At 33.3% G+C, this 20,730-nt stretch overlaps 1 protein-coding gene across 1 annotated transcript in view; it reads left to right on the top strand.

The window, feature by feature from the left end:
* Window positions 1–20,730, top strand: part of LOC123667574 — a 65,284-nt gene continuing 44,554 nt past the window's right edge. The window contains exons 1-2 of the mRNA XM_045601455.1: window positions 1–1,801; window positions 9,129–9,199. Of these exons, the coding sequence (XP_045457411.1) occupies window positions 7–1,801; window positions 9,129–9,199 (1,866 nt within the window). The 5' untranslated portion in view covers window positions 1–6. The remainder of the gene's footprint in view (window positions 1,802–9,128; window positions 9,200–20,730) is intronic.

Below are 20,730 nucleotides of genomic sequence, written 5' to 3'. Positions count from 1 at the left end.
AAAAATATGAGTGTTAGTGTCGAAGACGTTTCGAGTCCTTTATCCGAAGGGCAGAACAGCGTTTTGGAAGCTATAAAGTCGGATGGTGAAATCGCTAAAAATGATAGCGTTGAGGAAGGTCAGGATAAATCGGAGCCAACAACACCTAAACCGCATCCGATGGCTTTCACAATCGACTTTGGCGCTCCGAAACAGATCGACAACCGTAAACTGGAGGAGCTAGCGAAGAAGTCGCAGGCCAGACATCAGCGTGTCCAGTCGATGTCTGCGAGCCAGTCTAGACCCAATCCTGTTGCACATAGACCGCCAATGAGCGCTAAACTCCCCCGTAAAGCGCAAGGATATAACTCTGAGGGATATTTTTCATCAGATCAAGAGGACAGTGGTCTGTCAGGGTCCTTGAAACTTCGAAGGAGTCCCCTTGCTCAGAGTTCTGATAGATCAAATATAACGAGTCCAATATCAAGCAGGCAAGTGAAATCGCCTGTTAACGACCTCCTACCTAAGCGTACGTCCAAAAGTCCTATAGTAGACAGTATAATGTCGAGAAGTGATAACTTTACGTCCCGCCATGCCCTGAACTTACCCTTGAAAACTTCAAACAGTTCCTACATACGAGACGTCCATAAATCGCCTAGTTACAGTAATATCAACAATAGACATACCATGGATATCATAGACCAGAGTCCGGAGGGTGTGATGCTTAATGATATTTCAAGCCCTGAGCTAGATATACTGACCCCAGATAACGGGTTGTCTACTCCAGAACATTCTAAGAGTCCACTTCGTAAGAGCAGGGCGTCATCTGCAACACCCGATTTATTGTGCAAAAAGTGTCCATCAAAGTCTGAGCCATTGTATATAGATGATGAAGTTGACGGAGAATCGAACCATTCTTCAACTGGTACATACACAATTGAAGGTGATAACTACACTGAGGAACAAAAGGCCAGAATGAGCATAGATAGGACTTTCGGTACCGATATATACAATGAAGCCCTAGAGGACACTTTGAAGAAACTTAAAAACGTTGAAAAGGATCCTGAGCTTATTTTTGATTTTCCTAATCTTCAACGAGTTATTACAAAAGAGCCGAGGAGAGATGTCTGTCACAGAAACCCGGTGACTTCAAGTAAAGGTAACGAATTGCAAAAGGTATCGAAAGACAAGAACGTATTAGAAATATCTTGTTGCTACGAGTCCCCCAACGAAACTGATCTAGCTTTACAAACGACGAAGCAAATAAAATCAACAAGGAGCTATTTAGAAAAAATTAAGAATAGGGTAAGGACGATAACGGAAAAAACGTTTTCAAAATCTCCTCCCAAACACGAGGAAGACCCAGATGTCGGGATGTTTACATCGGTAACAACATCTGGAGTATTAAGTTCAAAGTTTCCTGTTAAAGTTGAAATGCCAATTCGCAGGCGATGTAGCTTAACAAAATCAGAAATAGATCAGACTGATTATGTACATAGACTATCTCGGGAATCGTCTGTTCCTGTATCTTTACCAAGTAACAAAGGTGTTCTCGAAGATACCAAGTTTGAGAGCACAGCGTTACGGAACGCTCAGAAAGCTTTAACCGATAGTAATTCTGACATAACAACAGACCAGGTTGTCAGTAAGCTTTCATATCTGAGTTTAAATAGGTGTAAGGGCGATAAGACGTGGATACAGGATTGGGCTGACAGTGTTAAGAAGTACAATAATGATACATTGGCAAAGGATATGGATTTGAATACGACTTTCGGCGTGGAAGACCGACCTCCGATCAGTCCGAGATTGTTAGCTGGGAAACGTAAGTATTCTCAATATTTAGCCAATATATTTTATATAATAGTTTCACTGGTAGAGATCACTTTTTAACCTATTACGAGCGCTCGAATCACAACATTTCAATTACCGTGGGTACGTCATATGTACATATGTTTGTACTTCATAGGTCATTTAGAAAAAGTAATCAAAATTAGTATCGAAGATGAACAACGCAACGATAAAGCTAAAAATAATATTTTTTTGGCATTAATATCCAAAGAGGGCGAGAAAATAGGATGTTTTTTTGAAAGCAAGCTATACACATTTTACGTATCCTTGACAAATAGCATTATAATTCTTCTTCTTCTTTTTCTTCTTTAACGACTATGGCTCCAATATATTATAATTATTCATAAAGTACACAAAATACACTTTGCATTGGTGTATAATATGTATACAATTTTCTTATAATGAAAATAAGGAAACTCCATCCTAACAGAGCATAACGGTGCGGAAATTGGCGGGTACGGGGAGACTTTGACCGGTTGAATCTTGCTAAATTTTTATGAAGAATGAATGAAATTTTGGTCCAATTTGTGCCTTTTTTCGTACTGAATGTATTAAAACACGGCTGTAAACTAATTTGAACTCTATTTATGTCATTTATGGTTTCAAAACGACTTAGTCATTTGGGGTAGAATTCAAACCCGCGGTAAACGGCGGAGAAAAAAATTGTGGTGTGAATTCAACCCCGCGGGAGACTACAGAGTACAAAACTTATGAGATCGTGACACACGCGTAGTAAAATAATCTGGGATTGAATTCTACCCTGCGGTAGACAATTCATTAATTTATATTCCAGGCTCAAATTTATTAAAATATTCTTATGTATGTTTATACATATTTTTTTTTGAATTTTTTGAGATATATCAGAAAGGAATAACTTTTAAATTATTATTTCACTATTAAAATAATTTTAGGAAATTTATATTATTTAATTTTCATGTCTTAGTTAATTTTTATTTACTTAACTAGCTGACCTGGCGAACTTTGTACGGCCTTCTTTATTTTTTTCTTAAATATAATAATTAATATATCAAAATAAAATATAGCCTATCTTTCAAGTTGGATCGAACTGCACATGGTGTGCGAATTTTATTATAATCGGTTAAGTGGTTTAGGAGTCCATTGAGGACAAACATTGTGACACGAGATTTATATATATTAAGATATATTATATGATTTTATATTAAGTATATAAACTGAAGGGAGAGAGAAATTTTAAAATTAAAATAAGTATATGAATAGAAAATGTTTTTTTTATTGGTTTGTATATATTTTTACAGTTTTATAATGAAAATAATTATTATGTAAGTAAATGTGATCTAAATAAGAAAGTAATGGTGTTGGTGTAATGTCAGGATGAAAATAAGTAAAATTAAATCACCAACATATTCTCTGTTGGATTTTTAAACTATTATATATATATATATATATAATTACTTATAAATAGTAAGTCCTTTCTAACAAGTCTAATTAGACAAAGACAGATTATAAATAACCATATTGGAATAATATTCCAATTAATTGAATTTTTAATTTGAATGGGCTTCTCTAAACTGTGTAATAACTAATAATGTTAACACGTTGAACGCCATGACGGACACCATATGTCCGACAGCATACTTTCGCCTGGGGCCACACCAATAAATCGAGAATCGTCAAAAAATTGTTAAGGTGTTTTTCTGCAAATATTGTCAGCGAAAACCTCAAAAACAATGGGCGACTGACGGAAACAGTTATTTACCCATTATTTTCCAAGATCTCAAGTGGCAGACACCAGCTATAACATTTTTGGAAACAATTTGTTAAAAAGCCTATAAATTCAAAGTGTTTTCGATTTTTTTTTTGTGCTATGTGGCCTTATTGCACTGTGAGGCCGCGCGGGTCACTTGCCTTAGTAAAAACAGTCGAAACACTGTCTGTCGGCTCCCTAGAGGCTTCTGAAGTGATCGAGGGCATGCGGACACATGGTGTCCGACACGGCCTCTTGGACCCAATATAATGGCAGTCACATGGTGTCCGTCGCGGCCCACTGGACTAAACATGGTTTTTGGTCTGGCGTTCAACGTGTTAATAATACATTCCATTAATTTTATAAATTAATTATTAAGGAAAAAACAACCTAACATTACTGATGGCGTAATAAATATGTGTTGGTCTTTCAACACATTAGTGCAGGACTGTATGTATATGTAAGCTTATACATATATACCTACATGTGGATACAAGTTAGAGACATTGAATCAAACGACATACTATATCATATCCTAAGCTATATACAAAAAATCAGTCAGTCAAAAGTACTTATTTCAAGAAAGAGCTAGCTTTTTAACTGAATTCCAAAAAATGAGGAGGTTCTCAATGCAATTGCATTTTTTAAATGTATTCGTTGTTTTTTGTTTTTCCGATTTCGATGTTTTTTTTTAAAATTGAAAACTGATGCTTGTCATGTGGTCCCTTTTATCATCTGACATTTGATGACTACTTTTTGAGTAATGTTTGATAACGCGTATTTACTTGACTGTTTTTTCGTTTACCTACGTTGTATTGCTTGTCGATGTAACTAATATTAGATAAAAACCGTGGTACACATCTAAAGCTATATCGGCCCTTGGATGGAATGACTTCCCTTGTTAATGGTAGCAAGAGCGCTTGTGATTTTGCCAAAGTCATGTAGAATAAAGATACAAAAGGCAGATTTATCAGTGTGGTCGATGTAGAACGTTAAATTTGAAATAAATAATTGTGTTTGCAGGCAAACGAAAAAAACCGACTTCAATTATATCGACAAGCAAAATACAACGTAGGTAGATGAAAAAACAGTCAAGTAAATACGCATTATCAAAGATTACTCCAAAAGTTGTAATTAGATCTCGATGAAATTTAAATTTGACCACACGATAAAAATCAGCTTTCGATTAACTTAAAAATCATCAAAATTGGTACATCCAGTAAAAAGTTATGCGGATTTTCGAGAGTTTCCTTCGATTTCTCTAGGATTCGATCACAGACCAGGGATATCCCCTTTCCAAAAAAAAAAAAGAATTATCAAAATCGGTTCATAAACGACGAAGTTATCCCCGAACATACATAATATATATATATATATATATATTCCACGCGGACGAAGACGCGGACACAGCTAGTATTATTATAAAGCCTGGTATTAGTCGTCGTTAAGAGTCGTTGCGCTACTGTCGATTGGCGAATATTTTAAAGACAAATTTGGGATTTAAAAAATTTCTGTCCGGTGTCAATCCGGAACTCCGGTTTTGAATATATGACCGTCTGGTATCGATTCAAGTGTTCAGCATTGTGAGATTTTGGCTCGTAAATAATTTATTTTCGTTATTAAACGTTTTCTTTCGAGATAAATTCGATAAATTATCTAATGGAAATTGTGACATTGTTTTAAATCTTATAACAGTTTAATTAAGGTACTTAAATGGTTTTTATGAACAACTTTCGTCCGTAATCGTAAACATTATATATATATTTATTTGACTTTCTTTGATTGATTTTGGATATTATGAATGGGTCATATAAAAGTAAAAAAGAGTGAAAGAGAGAGAGAGAGCATCTTAGCAGTGAGATGTAAATAGAATTTAAAAACGAGATTTTTTAATTAAAAAAAAAATTAAAATTCTATTACGTCTGTAACTTGTACAAATGTCAAATTGACATATTCAAATAGTTAACGATTTGTGTAATAATTTAAATTGTAAAAAAAAATAACGCTATTAAATTAACAACATGACTATAATGTTAATTACATATACAACATATTTTTTGTTCTGCGTTTAGAATGGTTCGTTTCGAATTTCGTGAGAAAAATTTATATTGACAAAAAATTAGAACAATCCGAAGTTATAGTTTCGTCTCGCAGTTTTGCTTGCGGTTTTTATTATTTAAAAGATGTATATATATACGAAAGTTTATGATCAGTTAATAACTTCTTAAATTTGTAAAATTTCAAGTAAAACTTCTCTACGCATACTTGACTTGGGGGGTAAGGGTGGTGAATGCGTGACGAGAGCGTTACGAGAGCGTTACGAAATGTGTGATTGGGCGAGGCGAACGGAAGTTGAGAGACAGATATAAGTTAATCAAGATAGAAAGAGAAAGAGTTACGTTTCGTAAGTTTTACGTCAGTCGTGTAGTCTAAAGCACACTCGTTTTTTTTATTTAAAATAAATAAATGCATCAGAGCCAACTGTCCCTATTAGCGTCACTATTATTGTGATTTCTATGTTCGAATGGAAAACACAAAGAGTTAAGCCTAAGTTGATTTTGATTTACACAATTGAGTTAGCTGGTACGGTGGCTTCAACGTTTATACAAACGGACACAACGACTTTACATCATTATACATAATATTGATGGAAGTTAAAATTAATTTTGTTAACATAATTACGACTGGTAAGAGATAAACCCGTCAATAAAACTCGTTTAAGAGGAAACGGAATCGATTACAATTATTTCTAGTATGTCTTATTAAAATTGAATATGCATTGAAAATGTTTTTATTCTGAGCTTACGATTAGTTAGAACTGCGCTGACATTTAGTAAAAAACGAGCGTGCTTTAGACCACACGACTGAAGTAAAACTTCTTTAGCCCTATCTAACTTATATCTCCCTCTCAACTTCCGTTCGCCTCGCCCGATCACACTTTTCGTAACGCTCTCGTCACGCATTCACCAGCTTACTCCTCAAGTCAAGCGTGCGTAAAGAAGTTTTACTTCGAAATTTTAATCAATGGTAATTGTAATAACTGTGTAGGGCACAAGGAAATAACTTTTCTCAATTTTCGTGCAGCCGAAGGGAAGTTCCTCAACCTTACAGAAAAGTAGGTAGTGTTGTCTTTCTGTGGTCAGTAAGGTGGTCAGAGCTGGTCCCTGGTGTTGGACGCGTACATAGGGTATTGTTTGCTATATTTATAGTATAAATAATTGTTTGCTCGCAAACGAAAAAAAAAACCGATTTCTTTTACATCGATAAGTTATACAACGTAGTCGATGAAAAAATAGTCAAGTAAATATGCATTATTAGATATAACTCGAAAAGTACTTATCAGATCTTAATTAAATTTTAGTAGGACCACATGACAAGCATCAACTTTTGAATAAAATAAAACTCATCAAAATCGGTCCACCCAGTCAATAGATCTGAGGTAACATAAATAAAAAAAAATACAATCAATTTGAGAATCTCCTCCTTTTTCGGAATTCGATTAAAAACAGTAGTGCAATATTAAAAACGCTAGTGAAACTATGCGACTAGTCTTGTTTAATAAACCTTTATATAACAATCAAAATATTTTATTTTTATTTTTTTTTATTTTATTATGTTATGGGCTTACTCTTGACCTCAGTCTAGCTCTAGAGCATAGACGAGGTCGAAGATGGAGCGAGTTCGCCCAGAAGAAGCCTGTTCACTCGCGCTTTAAACATGTTCGGGGTTGTATGAACTCGGAAATACAGACGCCGGCAGGGAATTCCATTCCTTGGCTGTGCGTATTAAAAAAGATGATTCGAAGCGTAATATAAGCGCTTCGAATGTATTATTAGGAAATATATTTAGGTAGTTTACTGTAATAATAAAGTAATTAGTGGTAATTGGATTTAATTATGTGAAACCAAACAAAATTTTTCGTAACACATCAAGGACAGATGGGCGGACATTAATTATTTTAATGTTTTGTAGTATCGTTATATAATTTTATTCATACAATAAAAAAAAAAAAAAAATTACGTGCTGTGTGGTAACGGCACTGAAGAATATAGCCACCCCCTCTCTTCCCGTGGGTGTCGTAAGAGGCGACTGAGGGATAACACAGTTCCATTACCACCTTGGAACTTAAAAAGCCGACCGATGGCGGGATAACCATCCAACTGCTGGCTTTGAAATACACAGGCCGAAGACGGGCAGCAGCGTCTTCGTCGAGACAGTCAGCCCTGTGGTCACCAACCCGTCTGCCCAGCGTGGTGACTATGGGCAACACACATGAGTTCACGGCATTTTTGTCGCGAGTTTGTGGAGGCCTATGTCCAGCAGTGGACTGCAATAGGCTGAAGTGAGTGAGTGAATAAAAGAAATATGTACGTATTAGTTCTTTGAATATGCGAATTTGGCATTCAATTGATAACTAGTGCGGTCAGTTTGGATTCTAAGCTAAATACACCTTAAACGTAACAGTTGCCGAAATGGGAACAATAGTCACACCGTTAATTTGCTTTGTACAAATTTATTGCAAGAACAAATTAAAACTGGGTCGATTACTTAAGTTAATTGTTAATTAATATTGATTGAAATCTTTAAATTGTACAGAAAACGAAACGTACTTTTGTTAAACTTGTTAATCTATATAGTGGCGTATTTTAAAATTCAGAATCTCGGCGCCCCTGGTCATTTTATATATCGACCCATAGATTCAGTTAAAAAGTAAAAAGCAGCGTATGTATTAGGTATGTGTTAGTAAATAGTCGATTCTTTTCGGTCAAATCTGAATGCCTCCCCGGACCCTGTTAGCCCTTTTGGCCCTAGGGTTAATACTCCCTGAGTCTATGTAGTTCTATGTTTATTGCTCTGTTCCTATTAGTTATGGTAGGATGTTTTATAGTCTGTGTTAGTCGTGGATAAATAGCTTTCTGATTGTCTTTAATTATCAAAATCGATTGGGCAAATAGATTTAGTTTAGATTATGAATATAATCGGGATTTTTTAATAATAAAATCACTACAGATGTGCCAATTTTGACATAATAATAACTTAACGATTCTTAGTTGGAACCTATATATGGGGTTCTATATTTACACCTGAGCGATTCTATATATAATGGTTTTGAAATGGTATTATTGCTATATAGCTATATAGAACAAACAAAAAAATTAGTCATAAAGAATTAAAGTACCAAATATTTTCTCTAATATATAAAATTCTCGTGTCATGGTGTTAAACATTGAACTCCTCCGAAACGGCTCGACCGATTTTAATAAAATTTTGTGGGCATATCGGGTAGGTCTGAGAATCGGCCAACATCTATTTTTCATACCCCTAAGTTATAAGGGAAGGGGGGGGGATTAAGCGGGTTAATAACATATATGGCAAAGAAACGTTTGCGGGATCAGCTAGTATATGTATAAATATCTTGTAACATAACAACCAAGTGTCTAATGAAGTCAAGTCTCTAAGCCTCTAAGGAATAAATTAGATACTTTTAGGCAGTCGTACACTATTTTTAGAAAGCAGAGATAGTTTAGATTAATGTACATTTATAAATCAATTTTTTTATATATTTTTTTGACAGCCCGCAGCCCGCACGGTACACCGACAAAGATACCGAGCCCCGTCGGTACACTGCTACACCGCAGGACACCGGTAAGTTTATACAAGCTTATATTATATATTGTTTTATAATTTTATGTAGATGTAATTTTATATTTAAGGACTTATTAGATATTTAATTGATGACATTTGTATTGAGTGTAGTTTCATTAAAACATTACAGATGTAATTTAATTTTCTATTTCCTTAATTAATAGTTCTAAAGCACTTAGTTTGAAGTATCTTCAATGTAATAATTTAAATATGTAGTTATCTCATTCATCTGGAGTGTTTTTTTTCAGTAAATGCTTTTAATGTATGCACATAAGTGTATAACGATTGTGGGTCTTCCAACTGTGTCTCGGAGAGCACGTAAAGCTGTCGGTCCCGGTTGTTATTATAAATAGCTGATAACGATCGTTACTCATAGTATACTTTCGCTAACCCTCAGTGGAACAACAAGATGGATTATAAGATCCTTCTCGTAAATTGAGATTGTTTATGCGCAGCAGTGGGATACTACAGACTGAATCGTATATGACGATTTGTTATTGATGGATGTTTCTGTATTAACGCAACACTTATGCATATTTAGTCCGGCTTATGACACTATTTCTCACTACTGCCGATTAACTTGAAGAGATCTCTTCTAGAGATAAGTCCACATTTAAGCAGAAAAATGTTTTTTTTTTCTGTACTCATCAAGTGAAATAAAAGATATAATATAAATTTCGAACAGACGTTAGGTCCAGACCGTGAATTATATATATATTTTATATTTTCTCCTTTGTTTTATCAAAAATATTTATGATGTACACGGAAATATTAAAACCAATTTCATTATTTGATGACTCATAACGATCATAAGTGTTAACAGCAACAATGCGTTCTTCTTAAGGTGCCGTCTCCTTGCGAAGGTTGGCAATCATTAGGGCGATTTCAACTTTTGAGACTGCTGCTCTAAACAGTGATCTTGTACTCTTCCCGAACCACTGGCGCAAGTTCTTTAGCCACGATATCCTTCTGCGGCCAGGCCTCCTTCTGCCTGCTACTTTCCCCTGAATGATAAGTTGACGGAGTTCATATTTTTTGGCGTTGCGCATGCGTTAACAATGCGTTACTTATGTTAATATTTATATACTCGTAATACCAACATTGGGTAATTATGTACCGTGTCAAAATCAAAATCAATAATCACTTTATTTAAGTCGTCTTCAAAGCTCATTTGAATCTTGTGATTTCTGTCATTATACAAATTAAAATAATATTTGTTTTAATTAAGCAATTATAGTTAAAAGTGAAGCTACCGATGATTCGGAATGTTGATTCTGCATAGAAGAATCGGTAAAAAATTCCGCAGTTGCTATTAAAAAAAAAAAAAAAAAACCGATGTTTTATTATAAAATTGGTAAAATCTTGCATCGATCTTGCGTTGTTCGATGCATTAGTTATATAAATATTTATATAATAAAAACATTAGGTAATTATGTGCCGTGTGAAAGCACCGAGCCCGTTTTCAAGTTAATTTAATATATTAATTAATTTTTGAAACCTTGACCCGGTGTTGTGCTAACGAGGGTAACGCCCCGTGCATGTCTGACTGCCACATTATGTTTTTAGTTACGCCCCGAGGTTAAGGAACGGTTTCGTGAGGGGTTTAGGAGTATTTATTATTATCAGCTATGTCGCGGATCCTGAGACTGCCTCGGATAAATGAGGAGTTGATGAATATGCATCCTATTATACTAATATTAGTTGACCCCACAAACGTTGTTTTGCCGCCATATGCATCCTATTATACTAATATTAGTTGACCCCACAAACGTTGTTTTGCCGCCATATGTGATATAAACCCTCTTACTCCCCCCTCCCCCCCTTATAACTCAGGGGTATGAAAAATAAATGTTGGCCGATTCTCAGACCTACCCGATATGCACACGAAATTTCTTAAAAATCGGTCCAGCCGTTTCGGAGGAGTATTGTAACTAACATTGTGACACGAGAATTTTATATATAAAGATTATAAGTGCGAAAAGCTGCGAGGATGGATGAATGGATGTTACTCTTTAACGCATAGGTTTCTATTTGTCCCAACATGTCGTTCATACGTTTTATACGCGATATTCCTGATGCTATTGTAGTTTCGGCATTAGTAGTAGTTGTGTCTTTTTCTGGATATTCGGCTATCCGCAAACTAAGTTTAATCAGTAGTTTATGCGTAAAGTTGTAACAAACATCCATCTTTACAAACTTTAGTCATTGTGGAGAAAACTCTCAGAGTTATAAATAACCCAAAATGTTACTGTTAGTGTACCAATGACTGTATATGAAAGAAAATAAGTTGATAATATGATTTATCAGTAAAACGAAAACAGGATACTAGGGATTTACTTTCATATTTATGTCAATAGAAAAAGAATGTATGGAATGAGATATTATGTACTCTAGTTAGTAATAGATAATATTAAGGTAGTTCTAAATCTATCTATTTATATATATTTATTAATTTATTATTTATTTACTTCTTGCATACATATAATCAAACACTTTTACGTAGTAAAAAAAAAGGAAAAAAAAAACAGTACAGAAATAAAATTAAACAAAAAGTAGTTACAGTGACAGCATGCAAAGACGGTCTTATTGCTTTGAGCAATCTCTTCCAGACAACCCCAGGTAAAAGGAGATTATTAGTAACAAAGTGCGGGATTCTGCAAAAGTAGATAAACATAAATAGAATTATAAATACATAAAAACATATATACATACACATATAGAAGAATAAGATATACATATACAAGATCATGAGAATAAATAAATTTATTTATATTTTATTTATTAAATGAAAACGAATTTAGTTGAAATAACCGTAACTTTTTCTGAATTTTTTTTAATGTAGTCTTAATTTATTCTTCCTTAAATCTTTACCAAGTATTAGAAATTAAAAAAATTATAATAATTGGCTGAATTGTTCCGCAGTTATTCAGCGGTGTTCAGCGGTTCTCTAGTTTAAACATATAGTGATTCTTATTTATTATATAGAAGATAAAATTTATACTTTAAAATGGTCTGCACTGTAACATTTGACCTACTTGATAAGGAACACATACACGTCCCGTTACAGAAATATTAACCTAAGTATTAATGTGTAGATATTTGTATGTAAGTTTATTACAATGTAACTGCACCACCTACCCGATCTTCAAATAAATAGTATTCAATCCTAGTTCGGGTTGTCTGGAAGAAATGGCTAACTAGCCATAAGACCGCCTCTTGTACTACACATTCTTAAGTTGTCTGTATTATTATTATTTTGTATTTGCATATTGTTGTGTACAATAAAGAGTAAATAAATAAATAAATAAAAATTAACGAAATATTAAATGCATTGTTTTTTTTTTAATTGAATTTGACAAGCTCATATCCGTAACTTTATCTGTATGACAGTGTAATGTTGACCATTTGCTACTTTTGTAAATGCGAAATTTTGAATGGGTGTTTGTTACTCAAACACGAGCGAAATGGCGGGTAGATATATTTCATAGCTTTTTTCTTTCTTTTGTAAACTTATTTTCATATGATTTATTGTGGTGTGATTACAGTATATACGGTCTTATATAAGTAGTGTGAGTGTGCTTGTGTCTGTGCAAGTGCGTTCTTGCGTTTTAGTGTGTCAGGAAAGATTTTGATTTTTAAAAATAATAATAAATTCTTTATTTGGACCAAAACATTACGATTATTTTCTTTGTTGTGGTTCTACTAGCGATCCGCGCCGGCTTCGCACGGGTGCAACAACTATCAGTATTCCTTTACTATATTATGCATGTATGATACATATAAACCTTCCTCTGGAATCACTCTATTTACTGAAGAAAACCGCATCAAAATAGTTCGTTGCGTAATTTTAAAGATCTAAGCATACAGACAGCGGGAAGCGACTTGGTTTTATACTATGAAGTGATTTAGTACCGAGTAATTTTAAAATTAATACAAAAATTGTTTTGGTATTAATTATTGTAATTAAAAGTACGTGTACATGCACATACATTAAGTCAAATATTTGTAGATTAAACATCATAACATCATTATATCATTTATTAGACGATTTCAGTAACTGGCAGTAGTTGTTAGTCAGAAGTTTTATTTGCTGTCAATTTTATTTAATACTCGATAAAAGTAAATAAAATAATAATTTTGTTTATAGGATATGATGGGACGTATATGCATGTTTACAATGTTCATACCGATGCAAGGAGACTAACATGTAACTGTGTTTACATTATTTTGTTATATTTTAATGTTATTTTTGAATAAAGATAGTTTTACTTTTTGATTTGCCTTTTGTTATTGTATGAAAATGGGTAAGGTTTTGTAATTTTTTTTTTTTTTTTGAATTAACAGTTTGAGCTATGCTATTCTAGCTATGCTTCAGAAAAATAGGAAATAAATACATCAGTACTTATATTTTAAAACCTTTCAGTTTTTTGCTCCTCCTAGTACAACAAAACAGAGCATTTTTAAAAACATGTTTCAGGTGAACAAAACTAAATAAAAGAACAACTAAAATATTAAAAATACGCAAATTTACAAAATTAACAATGATAACCTACCAAGGCAGTTTTAATTTTTTTAATTTTTTTTTTTTTAAATTATCTATTATCATTCAGCGTAAACTTTTTTCTCTATAAATTTTCTTAAATCAAAAAAAAAAAAAAGTTATGCTAGACATGTCAGTTGTAGGTCGAGGAATTTATATAAACGCTTTATACACAGTTGAGGTAGTTTTAAGCGATATGAAAGTAAATGATTTTGTGCGTGTTCAAACCTCTTTCGATTCATTGAACTTTAGTGGGCTGTTTTACGTTTACTATATGTTAAAAGGAAATTGAAATGTAAGGATTTTTTTGTTTCGTGAACAAGATGGCGGTAATTTACGATAAATTTAATATCATTATATTTTAAAAGTGATTGTTAATAGATATTTTTAATTTATGAACATATTTTTGATTTCTTATAACGAAATAAAAACGAGTAAGTTAAATTTATTGATAATTAATATTAATAAAAATTAACTGCTAAGTTAGTTATAATAGAGATTTCGAAAAATTAATAAAAATATGCTTTGTTAGGATTATTATTTATGTAAACTATTCTGTATTATTTATTTATTCTAAGTTTTATTTAAAACTAAGTAAACTCAAAATGAAAATGAAAAATTACTTGGCTTTCAAAACACTGGAAATGTCATCAAACTCATAAAGTTAACAGATGTTTTTTATTTTATTTTTTAATTTTTTTTTATAGCCCAACTTTAAAATTTCAAAATATTACCTGCCACCAAACTAGGTGCCAAGAGTCCCACTCTACCAACCAGTCATAACAAAAGCTTATTTAATCGTCTATTTGCATACCAGAAGTGAATCATACTCTGATGTTACCTTCTATGGGATTGCGTGGAATTTGTATCTATTTCAAAATGTATTGTTTACTTATGTCTACCATATTTGTATGATAGGTAGGTTGGTTGGTAGGAATATGTAATGTCTTCCTGGAAAACGTGATGGCATTTTGTTTTCAGATGTTTATCTTGGAACATTATTTTTGACTTGACTTCAAAAAAGGAAGAGGTTCATTTCGACTTTTTTTTACGTGTTAACTTTTTAATCGAAATCTGGTCTGGTGCTGGTTATGTGGTAACATTTAAGTTTGATGGAGATATAACGAGTACTTTTTGAGTTATATCTAATAACGCGTATTTTCTTGACTATTTTTTCGTCTACCTACGTTGTATTACTCGATGTAATCGATCGGTCGATGTAATTGAAGTCTGTTTTGTTTTCGTTTGCGAGCAAACACATATATATTGGAGTCATTTTAGATATTAATACTTGTGTTATGTTATACAGTTATAACTAATGTGGGGTGTATTAAAGATATATTCTTATCTGTAACTAGAAAGTTTTACCGCTTCTGATAAAATGTTGGATTAAATTTTTTTAAAACTTTGAAGAAGTAAAAAAACAATATTTTATTGCTTTTATATTAACAATTAAAAACTATACATATGGAAATATAAAGGACTTGACCTGGTGAATTACGTATTGCCATTTTTTTTTTTTTTTTTTTTTTTATTTCTGGCATATGAAACCTGTCTTGATAATAACGAGTTAAAAAGGTTCATCCAAGTAACCTCAGTCGTTCGACATGTGTGCGCGTAGGTACATAGAACATACATTTCAGCAATTATATTTTATTCATTGCTATAGAATTAATGAGTTATTAAGTAAAAAAATATAAACATATAATTATGTACTTGTAATTTTTTTATACTAATAATAAAAAAAAACTTTATTCAATTAGGCTTCAAAACACTTAAGAATCGCCATTTAATAAATTAAAAAGAATAATAAAACAAAAAGACCATATCTGTAACTTATTATCCCACTAAAAACATTTTCATGTAAAATGTTGCCAAGACGAGATCATATGGCTCGCACTGTCAAAAAGCTATCAGATCTCATGTAGAGCCAAGCTTCTAACTCTACACGCCCTAACTCTACAAGCCCTAACTTCACAAACACTACACCTTAGTCAAAATATGTGGTTTGGCCGTTTCGTTACTACCGGCTGCCGATGTTGTACATGACGACTTTCCTGTCTCATTTATATATATATATATATATATATATATATATATAAATGAGATATATTCTCTTTTTATTTTTATTTGTATTATATGTATATCAATTATTCTTCTTCTTTTTATTTTTTCTTTAATAGAACTATTGTATAACAGAAAAGTAATAAACAGTGAATAAATTTTTCACCTTACGCCCACGTGACGGTAGCGAAACGGCCAAGCCACATATTTTGACTAAGGTGTAGAGTTTGTGAAGTTTGTTGTTTGTGTACTAATACTAGCTTACATACCAAATTTCAGCTTTCTGGGACTTCAGGAAGTTTTTTTTTTTTTTTTATGTCACTAGGTCGGCAAACAAGCGTACGGCTCACCTGATGGTAAGCGATTACCGTGGCTTATAGACGCCTGCAACACCAGAAGCATCGCAAGCGCGTTGCCGACCCAATCCCCAATACCCCCAGGAGCTCTGGTCACCTTACTCACCAACAGGAACACAATACTGCTTGAAAACAGTATTATTTTGCTGTGATCTTCTGAAAGGTCGAGGTACTTACTACCCCAGTCGGGCTGCTCCATAAAAGAAAGTACTTTAAGAATTTTGATGATCATCAGTGAGTGACGAAATCGGGGTTTTTTAGATATCAATAAAATCTAAAGTATAAGAGCTATGCAATTGAAACTTTATATGTTTAATAAGTTCACTATTGACATCATATCCCCAGAATTTTGTTTATCTGGTATAATCCAAACCCAAGTTATGATGGTTCAAAAAAACGACGAAGCGCTTCGAGAAAAGATAAGTAGTGCTTTTCGTTTTTATTTTTTGGCTCGTCTTGGCGGAGGCTCCACCGTGCTACCGTACCGTGATATTTTCATTTTTGTCTGTCCTGTCTCGACTGTCAAAACCAGTCACATTTTTCTAAAGACGTTATAAAAACAACTAATATTTATACGACAAATATTTATGTTATAAAAACAAGTAATAAATCTATTTGAAGTTCTTTTAATAGTATGATGTTTTACGACTATTAATAAAATGTACGTAAATGGCGTTTTACGATGTTCTTAAATGTATTAACATGATGTTAATTATTTTATAACATTGTTGTTACTATATTTGTTATGTTTGCAAGCTTCTGTATGATGTATGGATTTTTTTATGATTCTGTATGTATGTATGGGTTTTAAATTTGATGATTAATCTCAACGGCCCCAACTAGGAGACTCTCCTGTGTTGGGGGTCCGGAAAAATACAGAAGAACAAACGCTCAGACCACGGCAAACATCTATAGGGTTAAAATAACGACTTCGACTTTGACTAGAACGTTGGCGCAGTTTGTAGTGAGCCTGCTTTTTGCTTCGGGGGTTGTAGGTTCGATTCCCACCCCGAGTCTGGGTGTAATATATATATCTATTTGCTTCAGCCTGTAATATCCCACTACTGGGCATAGGCCTCTTTCTCCATGTAGGAGAAGGATCAGAGCTTAATCCACCACGCTGCTCCAATGCGGGTTGGCGGATATATTCCCTACTATGAGTAACGATCGCTAACAGGTGTACATGATAACAACCGAGACCGACGGCTTAACCTGCTCTCCGAGGCACGGTGGGGAGACCCACAAGACTGCACAAACACCCAGACCACAGCAAACACCTGTATGGCCAATACAAATGTTTGTCATGTGCGGGGAACGAACCCGCAACCGCCGACGCAACAGGTACAATCCATGGCTGTAACCGTTGCGCCAACGCGGCGTCATATATTTGTTCATATATGTATTATTTATACGTATGTTTATCAAAAAAATATATATGTAGCTGTACCAATCGGCTGTTACCTATAACACAGGCATTAAGTTGCTTACTTTAGGAACAGATGACCGTGTGTGTATGTTGTAAATGTTTATTTATTCTTTTTTTATTAAAAAAGTACTCTTCTAAACCTCGATCAAATTTAAATAGGACCACTCGACAAGTAAAAGCTTTCAGTTATAAAAAAAATAATCATAAAAATCGGTTCACCCAGTATTCAGTAAAATGTTACGAGATAACACAAAAAAAAAATACAATCGAATTGAGAACCTCAACTTTCTTTGAAGTCGGTTAAAAATTATGATATGATAAAATTAGTATTTTAGTACAATAAAATTAAAAGTGAGTTTGCTAATCACCTATGGTTTTTCTTGTTTAAAAGAAAGATACAAGCATAATATTCAAGAAATAAGTAGTCGGTTAATTACACTAGCGTTTCAGAGTGGAACGAACATTTCACTTTTACCATGATTCTACAGCAAATGTCTGAGCTGTTCTGATATTTAATTATAAGCTATGTTTATTATCTAATTTTAGTTAATTCGCTCTGTTTAGTTTATTAAAAAGTGATTTTTGTATTTCGTCTTACGAGTGCTGTGAATGCGAAAGTTTTGGTGTTACGTACGATGGAATGGAATGAAATTTGGTATTTTAGCTTTGGTAGATAGCTGTAGATTATAATGGGTAGATAGTTAATTTTGATTTCAGGTTCCTATATACATAAAACTATACGTTTTGCTAGTGAATTTTAAAATTTCGTACATGTTCCGTATGTAAAACGAGCCGTTTTGTGTTGCACAATGCACGTTTGCCCAAGGAGATCCGGCCACTTTACCACAGGAGAACAGCGCTACTCAAGAGCGGAATTATTTATCTGCGATATTCTGTAAGTTGAAGGTACACTTCCTCGGTCGGACAGCTTTTAAATTTGAGCAAGGTATTTCCTGCCGTGCTCTCCCCCAATCTTAATATCCATATATAAATTACGCGTCACGTTGTTTGTTCGCGATGGACTCCTAAACTAGTTAACCGATTTTAATCAAATTTGCACACCGTGTGCAGTTTGATCCAAATTGAAAGATAGGCTGTATTTTATTTTGATTTATGTAATTATCATATTTAAGAAAAAAAAAAAATAAGGTGATACGAAGTTTGCCAGGTCAGCCAGTAAAAAAAAATGATGGTCTGTAAAGTTGGTTTACGGGCGATAGTTTAACGTGGTAACGTCATAACAAAACATCTCAGACGCATAGGCCAATCGAGTGGAAGAGAGATAGATGCGGCGCAAGCGTACAATTAGCGTAACAGGACAATGAGTCATTCTTTTTCGTATATGCAGTCGGCGTTCATCGATTTATTAGACGTTGTAACGTCAATAATATAAAAAGAAACAAAGATGTGTCAATACAGCTGAACTTGCAACACAACACTTACATTTAAAATCGTTTCAACATATATGTTGTATGTATACATAAAGTCACGACAAACGGTCGCGATTATTAGTTTCTGAGAAATGCAATAGGAATTTCCGTTGCATTAAATTTGGAATACGGCAAGAGTGTTTTTTGACATTTGTAACAGATATTAGTTATATTATTGTTTAGTTATCCTGGTTTTGAAAAATAGGTTTTTGATTAGAGGTTTTATTTGTTTTTTTTTTGTTATGTCATATTTTAATACAGCTTATAACCTTTTCAAATTTTGTAAATTCTGTTTAAATTTTTGTTGTAAAATATTGCTGATTTTTTTTTTACTCTTTTATCATGATGGAACAGAAATTATAATAACTAGCTGTTATGCTAACGGTCGCGGATTTGATGTCCACTAATGACAAATGTTTGTATAGGTAGGGCACAGCCGGAAATATCTTGCTCATAATTTTGAGCATCCTGTCTGGAGAAGGATCATAGATCTTTTAGAAGATTACAGCTAAATAATACTGATATCAAGTAGTGTTGTTGTGGTGAGTAAGGTAGAGAGTTCCTGGGGAGGGTCAGGCTTAGGACCGGTAACGCGCTTGCGATGCTTCTGATGTTGCAGGCGTCTATAAGTACAGTAATCGCTTACATATGTGAGCCGTACGCTTGTTTGCCGATCTAGTTGGTAGGAAAAGGTATAATGCACCTGCATATAAACCTGCATAAAAATTTCAGATTTTATGACTTTTCTAATCTAGCTAGAATTTTAGACAATAAACGTAAATCAGGTTGTAAAATGATTTTTTTGCATTTATTAATTAAATACATTTTTAAATGGTACAAAAAAAAAAAGAAATACTTAACTAATTTTTTCTTTTATTTATTTAAGATATGTGTAATTTCTCTTCTTACGTAATTTGCATTCGTCGGAATTCTTTAAAATTGAAAAATAGTAGTCGAATAGAAGTTTTTGCAAATGTCACCTCGGATGGAGAATACACGAAGGAGTCAGATGTGTGGTTGAGATTACAATCCTCATTAAATATTGAAGGAAGGAGATTGTAGTCCTCTATTGTCATAAAGGATGGGAGTATACACGAAGGAGTTAGAAATGTGTGGTTGAGATTAGAAACTTCAAATTTTTTTTACTAAACAGTAGTCGTTTTGTATTTAAGTAAAATTAATCGCTAAATATGTAGCAAAGCGCAAAACTCAAAAGAAGCTAGATATATATTGAATGAAAAATTAAGAAAATTGAGCAGGAAAATGAAACAATTCAGAAAAAAAAATGATTATTAAAACTTCATATCTTCAACTGGTTTAGCTAATATATAATTCTTAAACTAAAACTACCCAAACGTTGAAGTTTAATCATTTATTTATTCATATAATAAAATACCCCCCACCACAATGACTCCACTCTGAAACGGTTACGTATCCTGTCAAAAGTCTTTCTAATTTATTTTTACGGTCTCCTTCGACGGTTGCTTTGTCATTGTGTTGGTATGTGGTATGTGGTGTTTTGCGATTTCACTCAACTTACATTTGTGTATTTTGTCATGCTAGATGACCCCCACAGATGGTGTCCCATCTTGCGAAATTAAAACTCTTGAATTTGAAATAATAGTTTTCTGATTTTTTAATATTTTCTGTGCAATTTTCTTATTTTTTTTTTCATATGTAAGTTTTACTAATTATTGTTTAAATATTTTTTATTC

The sequence above is a fragment of the Melitaea cinxia genome, chromosome 28, assembly GCF_905220565.1.
Source record: "Melitaea cinxia chromosome 28, ilMelCinx1.1, whole genome shotgun sequence".
NCBI lineage: Eukaryota > Metazoa > Arthropoda > Insecta > Lepidoptera > Nymphalidae > Melitaea > Melitaea cinxia.
Note: the sequence above shows the minus strand (reverse complement) of the source record. Positions and strands in the feature narration are given on the sequence as shown.